Source organism: Panthera uncia, unplaced genomic scaffold (assembly GCF_023721935.1).
Source record: "Panthera uncia isolate 11264 unplaced genomic scaffold, Puncia_PCG_1.0 HiC_scaffold_2460, whole genome shotgun sequence".
Classification (NCBI taxonomy): Eukaryota; Metazoa; Chordata; class Mammalia; order Carnivora; family Felidae; genus Panthera; species Panthera uncia.
Window position 1 is genome coordinate 1 of NW_026059195.1, and position 11,243 is coordinate 11,243.

Genomic DNA, 11,243 nt, shown 5'->3' on the forward strand with positions numbered 1-11,243 from the left:
TAAATGTCTAAATCTTCTCCTTACCTGCGAATGGTCTCTGGCTCATTTCTAACTCCTTGTCATGCAACCAAAACATACGTTTGTAAAGTATAGAGGTGGAGGTAACAAATATTCAGACTAAAATAAGCAACCAGAGGAAAATTGAGAACATATTGTCCAATACCACCATGGGACAAGTGGTTCTCCTAAGGGTCGTTCTCAGCATGGGTGTGGTGGACTTGATCTGCGCCACGCTTCAGGGCCAGGTAGAAACTGCCGGTAAACGCAATAGGAAGGATTTCTGGCTGCCATCAGCCCAGAATAGGATGTGGGGAGAGGGGAAGGATGGGGACATCCCATGAAAGAGACTGCTGGCATATGAAGTCTCCGGCAAGACTAGGGTGAAAAGAGCCTGAGTAACTGAGGCTTAAGTGAGAGAAAGGGTCGCAAGAAGGTGGGAAGCGAAGTCGGAAGAAGGGTGATGATGTAGGTAGTGAGAAAAAGATGGGGAGCTAGAACACAAAACCCATGGCAGGGGCGGAGAGGAAGGGAGGGGAGACAGGTGCACAGGCATTGGGCTCTCCCTTCCAGAAGGGCCATGCCTCTGCCACCGCCGCAGCCTCCTGCTCCCGCAGAGCCTGGGGCCCGGCCCATGCCCACCTCAGTCTAGGGGGGGTCGCCTCCTACAGCTACTCCCCCACCTTCAAATCCCGGCAGGTAGCGGACCCCGCCCCCACCCACCCAAGTCCTGCTGTGGGCGTGTGAACAAAGCACCTGCTCTCCAGCCACTGCCAGGGTGGGGCCGGGCAGGGCAGGGTGCCTTGGGAAGCTGGGGGAGGAGCCACAAAGGCAGCAAGGAGCACTGCACTTCCCTCTTCTTTTTTAATGTATACATTCAGTGCTATAAGTCTTCATGTGAGTGCTACTAAAGCAGGACTCTACAAATTCTACTATGTTTTCATTTTCATTCAGTTCAGAATCCTCTCTAATTTTTTTTTCTTTTTTCATTACTTCTTTGACCCAGGGGATATTTCGATGTGTTCTGTAGTGCACAAATAGTTGAGTATTTTCCAGAGATATTTTTGTGCTTGATTTCTGATTTGATTGCTTAGTGGTCAGGGAACACACTATTATGACTTCAGGCCTCTTGACTTCTTCCTTTTATTAAGATTTATTTTTTACCCAGAACATAGTCTTTTTTGGTAAGTGTTCCATAGATCCTTGAGAAGAATAGTGGCAGCCAAGTCTACTATGCCCTTGCTGATGTTGAGCCTATTGAAATATCAGACTATAATTGTGAATTTGCCTATTTCTCTTTTCAGTTCTATCAATTTTTGCTTCATGTACTTTGAAGCTATTAACAGATACATGAACATTTAAGATTGCTCTTAATTGACCCTTTTATGGGGCGCCTGGGTGGCTCAGTCGGTTAAGCGGCCGACTTCGACTCAGAGGGTCACGATCTCGCGGTCCGTGAGTTCGAGCCCCGCGTCGGGCTCTGGGCTGATGGCTCAGAACCTGGAGCCTGCTTCCGATTCTGTGTCTCCCTCTCTCTCTGCCCCTCCCCCGTTCATGCTTTGTCTCTCTCTGTCTCAAAAATAAATAAAACGTTAAAAAAAATTAATTGACCCTTTTATGATTATACAATGACCTGTTGTTTATTGCTGGTAATAATTTTTTTTGCTTGAAACTGTTTTGTCTGCTATTCATATAGCCACTCTAGCTCAGCCTTCTTTGGTCAAGTGTTAGTGTGGTATATCATATTTCTGTCTTTCGAACAAATTTCTGTCTTGACATTTAAAGTGCATTTTGTATAGGTGGCATATAGTTGAGTCTTCCTTTTTTATCCATTCTGACAGTCTGCGTTTTAGTTGAGGCTTTTAGACCGTTTTCATTTACTGTGATGTTTTTTTTCAATATATGAAATTTATTGTCAAATTGGTTTCCATACAACACCCAGTGCTCATCCCAAAAGGTGCCCTCCTCAATAACCATCACCCACCCTCCCCTCCCTCCCACCCCCCATCAACCCTCAGTTTGTTCTCAGTTTTTAAGAATCTCTTATGCTTTGGCTCTCTCCCACTCTAACCTCTTTTTTTCTATTTTCCTTCCCCTCCCCCATGGGTTTCTGTTAAGTTTCTCAGGATCCACATAAGACTGAAAACATATGGTGTCTGTCTTTCTCTGTATGGCTTATTTCACTTACCATCACACTCTCCAGATCCATCCACGTTGCTACAAAGGGCCATTTACTGTGATTTTTGAGATAGTTGATTTGAATATGTCATCATGCTGTTTGATTTGCATTTGTCCTATCTGCTCCTTGTTCCCGTTCTCTTCTTTTTCCGCTTTCTTTTAATCGAGTAATTTTTATGGTTCAGTTTTATCCATTTATTTATTTATTCATGTATTCATTTATTCATTTATTTATTTAGGCTTCCTAGCTAGAACTTTTCAGTTTTGCTGCTTTAGTGGTTGGTTTAGGGTTTATAGTCTATGGCTTCAGCATCACAGTCTCCCTTCCAGTAATGTTATACCACATCGTATAGAGTTTAGGCAAATCACAAGAGTTGACTTCCATTTCTTCTTTCCTAGACATATCCTTCCTGGGTCAGTGGGATTATAGTTTTCATGAGGTTTAGGAAGATTTGGGCCATTTTTTTTTCCTGTCCCTGTCCCCTGCCTCTTTGGGCAATTGTATATTTCCCAGTTGAAGTTTTCTCCCAGGTTTCCTATGTTAAACTTCAGTCTTTTGTTTTGTGAGGTCTAATAATGTGTTTATTCCTACCCATCGTATTGTTCATGGCTAACATAATTTACATCTCTGTAAGTGCTATTTGGTTTTTAAAACAATAGCTTCCATGCCTCTAGTTATCTTTTCATGCTTTGTTTGGAGATATAGTTAAGTTACTTACAAACAGTTGGATCCTTTAGTCTTGCTCTTACGAATTATTGGATGAATCCAGAGTGGTGATCAGCCTAAGGCAAATTATGAGTTTTTCTATCTTAGCTAATGTGAATAGATACCGTCCCTCGTGCTGTGGGAGCACCAGGCAGTGTTTCCTCTACTCTTTTCAGATTTTTTTCCCTTGATGACTTCCTTCCATGTATGCACTGGTTGTTACTCTGCTGAATAGCCAAAGGGGACCCTGTGCAGATGCCCAGGGTTCTTTCTGTGTCCTGCTTTCTCCTCTCTTGGATGCTGACCTGTCGTCTCTATCTGCCTTGACTTCACCAGACTCTCAGTTTTGCCACCTTGACTCAAGGAGTCTGGTGAAATCTACTTAAATAATTTATGTCTCCTGTGTTGTAGCCTGAAAACTCTCTCAAGGCAGTGAGCTTGGGCATACGTGTTAGGCTAACGTGTTTTGTTTTCAGGGATCATTGTCCTTCATTGTCTGAAGTTCTGTGTCTTGAAAATCATGTTAAAATTGTATTTTGTCTGTTTTGTTTTTGCTTGCTTCAGGTAGGAAGATCAATCAGTACGTGTTACCCCATCTTGGCCAGAAGCAGATTACAGTGGAACTTCGGCACATGCTCTAGACTGTCGAGTGTGCTTGTCTTCCTCCTTTGCTTAATTGTCTCCTGCTCATCCTTCATTCCTCAGTATATTTATCTCTTCCTCAGGGACATCTATCTTCCTTGGGCCCAATCTAGATCAAGTTATGATCACAGAACTCTGTCTTCTAATAGGAACTATCTGAATTTAGAATTACCATTTGAGTTGTCTTTCTCCTTCACTAGACTTTAAGCTAATCGAGAGCCAGGGGTCTTCTCTATTGTGTCTGTAGAGCTGAGTATAACATCTTCCATTGAAGGTATATATTTATTCAATCTGTGAATGAGTGAATTGAAGATGCACAGGCCTGTATATGCAAAAAGTACTCATCTATTTTATTTCTGTTTCTTCTCTGATGCAGATTATGCTGGCTTCTTGAAAATCCGAGATATACGTGTTTCTTATGAGAAATTAAGGAAACTTAACAAAAATCACTGTAAACTTCTTACGGGAAAAATGACAGAAATGGACAAAGTGGTTAGTGCACTACAAAACGAGCTACGAGAAGCCAAAGACATGATATCACGGTTAGAACATCAAAAAGTGGAATGGGAACGTGAATTCTGCAGTTTGAGGTACAGCATCTTGGCTTTAAGGAAATATTTCAACTGCTTCCTTTTATACTACAGATGTGTACGGGCAGTTTTGTAATTGCTGACTTACCTTATGGGATTTTCCTGGAAAGAATACTTGTTTAGTGTTGTGAGGTGTGCGATTCTTGGCAATAACACAGGAAGTTCTTCACAGTGAATACTTGTAATACTTTAATGTATATTCCAAATCACAATTTTAATGGCCCTATAAAAGTCCACCACAGTCCAAGAAATATCATTATTTAAGAGATTGAATTCTGCTTGTTTTTCATCTCTCTGTATTTTAATTAATGCTGTCAGGAATGTCTTTTATATAATCTGTTTCTACATGTCTGGTTACTTGCTTGGAGTCAATTCTTCAATATAATGTAATCTGGTTAAAGTATAAAAATTTTTAAAAAGGTCTTTGATCCATATTTTTAAGTTGTTCTCAGGAAAGTTTATATTACTCTCTGTACCTACCAACAGAGTATAAAATGGTCATTTTTCTCAAGACAGTAAAATTCGCCCAAATTGATTCCGTTTGCTTCTTAACATACAGGGGTTAAAAGGTAAAGTGGGGGTGCCTAGGTGGCTCAGCTGGTTAAGCTTCTGGCTTCGGCTCAGGTGATGATCTCGTGAGTTTGAGCCTTGCTTTGGGTGGGCTCGAGCCCTGCTTTGGGTGAGCACGAGCCCCGCTTCGGGTGAGCTCCTCTTCTCTCACTCTGTCTCTCCCTCTCTGTCTGCCCCTCGTGGGATTCTGTCTCTCTTTCCCTCTCCCCGCCCTCACTCACTTGCGTCATCTCTCTCTCAATAAAAAATTTAAACAAAGTAAAATGGGGGCGCCTGGGTGGCTCAGTCAGTCAAGCTTCCGACTTTGGCTCAGGTCATGATCTCAGGGTTCGTGAGTTCGAGCCCCACATCGAGCTGTGTGTTGTCAGTGCAGAGCCCACTTTGGATTTTCTGCCTCCCTCTCTCTCTCTCTGCCCCCCCTTTGTTTGCATGGGCTCTCCCTTTCTCTCTCAAAAATGAATAAACATTTAAAAAAAGTAATACGGAAAGTGGTTACTGAGAAGTTTTTTCAACATCTCTGTCATAGGTAGATAAAATTAATTCAAAAGTGTATGCTGAAAGGTCATATTACTCTTTATTGTTTACTTAATTAATACGGATCCTGTGTTGTTCTAGAAGGGATGTTTAAGTGATTCATAAAGTAGGTAATCATCAACAAGGTAAGTTGCAAGTGTTGTGGAAGAAGAAACAAAAAGCATAGGCAACAGATATTAGACTCGTCAGCGTAGTCTTAGATGACAGTAATCTGCACGTGTATGTTGTGTAAACAACATCCACAGATGCTCTCTTTCACTGCGCATCATTTTTGGAGGTACCTGTAAGGTTTCGTCAAGTGGAAATTTTATTTCCAGTGAATTGATAAACTTGCTTATAAACAGCAACTTCTCTTTTTAATGAGAAACTGAATTATCTGTCCTATGGAGGAATAATTATACCTGTGGGAAAGGGGGTAAGTTTCAACTCTAACTTTCCTGAATAATTTCAAACTTCCTTTCCTACAACATCTACCAGAGTTATTACTGACTAAAACTAACGAGGTTGCATAATGCTTTCTCCTGGCTTCTTTTCAACTGTATATATGGTTTGGAAGAGATTGAAGTGACAAATTAAAAACATGAGCCCTACAAGGAAAACAATTGGAAAACATAGATATTTTTCATTTGGATAATAAGCCAACTTATGTGGAACCAGATCATAAAATGAACTTTTTATGTCTAACAAAACAAATTTTAAAAGAAGCACATGTAATTGCAGATGTACCTTAAAACAAGAAGAAGAAGAAGAAAGAAGAAATGCTGATATTTTATATGAAAATATTAGGGAAAAGTTAAGAAGAAAAGAAGACGAATATAAGAAAGAAGTTGAAACAAAACAACAAGTTGAACTCGCTCTTAGAATGCTAAACACGGAATTGAAGGCCACAAAAAATCAGGTAAATCAGTTTTTGATAAAAACTGTATTTCCATCCATATTACATAGTGTAATATTATACATATATATTTTATAGTATCCCTTTGACTCAATATATATTATTTAGGTTTAAAATAAATTAAAACATGGGATTATGTTCTTTTGAACATTTTTTTAAAGTTCTCTTCAGCTTTTGACCTTCTTTTTTTAACGGTATGAGACCAGAATCATAATGAAATGTGTCTCCAGGTTGTAGAAGAGCGCAGTGACACTCAGTGGCAACTTTCTCCAGAACAGAAGGCCAGAGTCTTACAAGATGGAAGTCTAAACAATCACTTTTGCAAGCAAAAGGAGCTAGAAATGGCTCAGAAGAAAACTAATTCTAAGGTATCTTCTTTAGTTATTTTGAAGTACATGTGTGTATGTATTTGTATACATTCTATTTTTTAGTTATTATTACTTTTTTCTCCGTGTGTGTGTGTGTGTGCGTATATATATATATGTGTGTGTGTGTGTGTGTGTGTGTGTGTATGTGTATAAATATGTGTATATATATATATATATATATATATGTATATATGAAACTGAACTCTGTTCATCATGGAAACTATAGAGGATTTTAAAAGCACATATATTTTGCGGAGGGTCATGGGGGACGGTGGCATTTTTGCTTCACTGGATAAAATAATATTCTTGATTAAATGCATTTGTCTGCAACAACTAGTGACATTCATAATGTCCTTGTCCAAAGGAGAGGCTTTTATTACTTTCTGTAGGAATTGATGAGCTTTCCCTAATCTCAATACTATTGCTACTAGCAACATGTGTTTTCGTTTTGAACAGTTACTTCACTGCCTTGATATATTAATAGGTTAGTTGAACACTTCCGCTAATGGACAGGAGGACGAGTGTAGCCAGTTCACTGATCATATTTTCAGTATCAAGTCTCCTACTTTTGAGAAAAGTAACAGTTTTGCTTCAAGTAGCATCCTATTTCATTACAAGGAACTTTTGATAACAATGGTATGCTGTGGTATATACTTAATGATAATTTATTGATAGGTATTTTATTCCTAATAAAATAGCTGAGTGTATTTCCCCTCTTTTATATTTATTACTGTTTTCAACATGAAGAGGAAATGCAAGTTATTGCAGCAGTAAATAATCTCATGGTTTTCTAAGAGATGTATAAATTTCACCTTATTTCCTATGAGTATTTTGAAATACAAGACTTCTTTTGTACTTGTGTATTTACACTAGAGAAGTGGCAGTGATTGGTGCAAGAGCACTAGTTGTGGAGTGAGAAGACCTGGGGAGAGTCCTGCAGCTCACCGTTTTAATCTCTCCATTCTAGAATTGTGATAACCAAATGAGTTCATTGATGAATGTAGAAGTGTTTCTATTATAGTATAGTGCCTAGATTTTTCAGTTATCAATAGATCTAATTCTTATAACTGACTATAGAAATGGTAGCAAAGTACATATCTATGAAATATTCTCAGGAAAGAAGAATTTTAGGAAATTTAATCTGTCCGAGTATATGCAGAGCTAAGGATTGTACTGTGGGGTCGCTGTGTTCGATACCTACTGTAAACTCAATTTTTAAGTATAGTCAGATTTATTGATCTTTTATTTTAGGCCTTCTGGTTTGTTGTAAATCAGAGAAAGGCCTTTCCAATTCTGAGATTCTGAACAGTTTTCTCACAAATTCTTTTTTACTTTCATGCCTTCATTATCTTCAGTTAAAGTTCTGAACTTTTGGGAACTTATGCTTGTCTAAAATTTGAGATTTGGAGCCAACTTTATTTTTTTCCAGTTGGATATTCACTTACTGTAATCTTCCTTCCTTCCTTCCTTCCTTCCTTCCTTCCTTCCTTCCTTCTTTTCTTTCTTTCTTTCTTTCTTTCTTTCTTTCTTTCTTTTCATGTTTCTTTATTCATTAGAGAGAGATAGAGAGAGAGAGAGAATGCAAGAAGGGGAGGGGCAGGGAGAGGGAGAGCGAGAATCCTGAGCAGGATCCTGACTGTCAGCACAGAGCCTGATGCGGGGCTTGAACCCACAGAATGTGAGATAATTCCCTGATCTCCATGTTCTTGAGATGGAGCCCTGCATCGGGCTTTCTGCTGTCAGCAGAGCCTGCATTGGATCCGTTGTGTCCCTCACGTTCTGCGCCACTCAGACTCGTGCTCTGTATCAAAAAATAAACGTTAAAAAATGTGTGTATATCTCTATACACACACACACACACACACACTTATATAAGTAAAACTATTAATGAAAGCACTTAATCAAATAGAGGAGAAATGTTCAATCAAATGTTTAGTTTTTTTTTCCCCTCTCACTATGAAAAAGCATGCTAAATTTGTCTTTCTTTCTTACACAGCCAGAACTGTGATTTACAGATTTGTATCACTTTACCAATGCAAATATCTGGGGACAGCTTTTCTGATATGCTTTTACCACAAACCCTTAATCTCTTCATCAGAGTACATGCTAAAGCAGCCTAACGTAAAGAGTATGGACATGAAATGATTGAGGAACTTTAGTTTCTCAAGACTCGTTTATTTCCATGTCAGTGGCTTTCCCTTGCCTCTGATGGTCATGTAAAGGATCTACTACTCAGTCAAGGAGGTGCTATTTGTACCGTAGTCTGTGAGCATTGTCCACTCAGTGGTATAGAGAGGAATGAAGTTAAAATGATTATAAGTGGAAAAAAGTACTGTTGGCTAGTGGCATTGGCAAAGTTTTTTGAAGTACTGAGGAGATATTCTGGGCCTCATGCTCCCCATTTGCTACCACTTGTGGTGGAATGAAGAATAACTTCAGTATAATTTGTATAGGGGAAAACTTGTTTTGGCAGGCCACCTGCCTAAACTATCACATTGTATTGGAACACAAACTACAGCAACAGTAATCATGCTACATGCAGACACTTAGAGCTGACTATGTGCCACGTACCCTTCTAAGTTGTTCATCTATTATTTCCTAATGTAATCTTCCCAACATCCCAGTGGGGTAGATACTGTTATTATTTATTTTGAGATCACTTTTTTAAAGTCCTTTGTTTTGAGAGAGAGAGAGAGACAGAGGGACAGAGAGATTTTGGGGAAGGGCATGTAGGGAGAGAGAGAAAGGGGGAGAGAGAGAGAGAGAGAGAAAATCCCAAGCAGGCTCCTCACTGTCCATGCAGAGCTCGATGTGGGGGTCAATTACATGACCCTGAGATCACGTCCTGAGCTGAAATCAAGAGCCAGACACTGAACCGACTGAGCCACTCAGGTGCCCCAGTAGGTGCTATTATTACCTTCATTTTACAGATGCAGAGATTGAGACATGGAAGTTTTAGGTAGTGTGCTCAAGGTCATACAGCTCATAATGAGCAGAACTGGGAAATCAGACCCAGGCATTCTGGCCCCTACTAGGATATTGCTTCTCAAATTCTTCCATGAAATATCTTGTTGTCACTGAAAACAGCGTGTTCAGTTTCATAATCACGAGAATAGGAACGTAATTCACCTATGTGAATATGTAAAATCATAGTTGATGTGGTGCTTGGAATATGAAAATAGAAGTGTTTACCATAAGGTAAATTCCTATATTTCCTCCATTTGACCAATAGATACATTTGTACACTTATGTGATCATATATAATTTAAAAACATTAACAATGTTATGTTTTTGTAGGAGAGTAAGGTTGGTAAACTATTCTGTAAGAGTATTGAAACATTTCATCTTTGTAGGCCATAGTCTCTGTTGTAGAAGCTGAACTCTTTTGTTATGACCTCAAAGTAGCCATCAATCAGCATGTAGAGGAGAGGGTGGCTGGCTCCAAAAATATTTTACTTACAGCGGCGCTTGGGCGGGTTAGTTGGCTGAGGTCCTGACCCTTAATTTCCACTCAGGTCATGATCCCAAATCCCACATCATGAGACCAGTCATGAGACCGAGCCCCACATCAGGCTTCGCCCTGAGTTAGCAGCCTGCTTACCATTTTCTCTGTCTCTCCCTCTGTCTCTCTTCCCCACTTCTGCATGCTCTCTCTCTCTATCTCTCAAGTCAAAAAAAAATTAGTTAAAGAAACAGATGATGGTGTTCTACTAGATTTTCAGTGGTTAAAATTATTTTTTCTCTATTTTAGTTGCAAGAAGAACAGGAACGACATGGAGAGGCCATAAGATATGCTGAGGAGATGAAAGATCATGTGCAAAAGTATAATTTAAACCTCACAGAAAATAACTTGTTTATTTATAAAGCAGATAAACAGTGTAGTATGGGAAATGTATTAGTTATGCCAGTATATCATTGTTAAGCTGGATACAAATTCCAGCTTTGAGCTATTTTTAAATGCAGAATTGTGGCATATTATCTCTCAAATTTGCACCTTATCCACAAAACACAATGAGAAAAATGGCACAATTCCGAAATCTTCCTCTTGACAAAATTTTAAGGATTTCTGTAATACCCTCATTTGTTCAGAAAGTATGTGATGTTGTTTTAAATTTATGTGTGAGAATAATTATCTTAAGATCTGCATTGTAGGCTACAGGTTAAAAATGCCACACAAGAAGCAACCATCAAGCATCAAGCGGCCCAGATTCAAGATCTTGAGAGCAACGTGATAAAGACAAGTTTGGTAAGTCGATCTCTTAATGTCTGTCCTACTGAAAAGGAATCCGTATTTCACTAGGAGTAGTACATAAGAATGTTTTGGATCCCATGGAAAATCTCACTGCTGCAAAGGTTTGGTTGATATTGTTCCTACTTGCTACTAGTGATGTAATTCTTCTATATAGATGAAGTTGATTGAACTCATAAAGTAATGATGTTTACAGTGAGATTTTCATAGAAAACATTGTGAGAATCTAAAAAAAGCAACATTGTATATATACCACATTGAGCATTTGTTTTAGTCCACCTTTGGCTACTGTTAATAATGCTGCTGTGAACGTTGGCATACAAATGTGTGAGAGTCCCTGCTACTATTTTTCAGCGTGTTTCAAACGTCCCCAATCTTTGAGTGATCATTTGATCTTGAATTCTGACCTTCTCTTGTAATCTCATCCCTTCAGTGAGAGTTTGAGAACGGGTTATTTTAATGATGATTTGTTGTAATTTGTAATTACAAGTTTGCAATTTATTCTCTTCATTAA

The 11,243-nt window shown here is 38.9% G+C and overlaps 1 protein-coding gene across 1 annotated transcript; it reads left to right on the forward strand.

Annotated features, from left to right (window-relative positions):
* The first annotated feature begins 167 nt into the window (after window positions 1–167).
* On the forward strand, window positions 168–7,455 carry LOC125917800 (ankyrin repeat domain-containing protein 26-like). The gene is made up of 5 exons (XM_049623903.1): window positions 168–258; window positions 3,900–4,113; window positions 5,938–6,115; window positions 6,343–6,513; window positions 7,354–7,455. Exons 1-5 carry the CDS (start codon window positions 168–170, stop codon window positions 7,453–7,455), a joined length of 756 nt encoding a protein of 251 aa, XP_049479860.1.
* The last annotated feature ends 3,788 nt before the right edge of the window (window positions 7,456–11,243 follow it).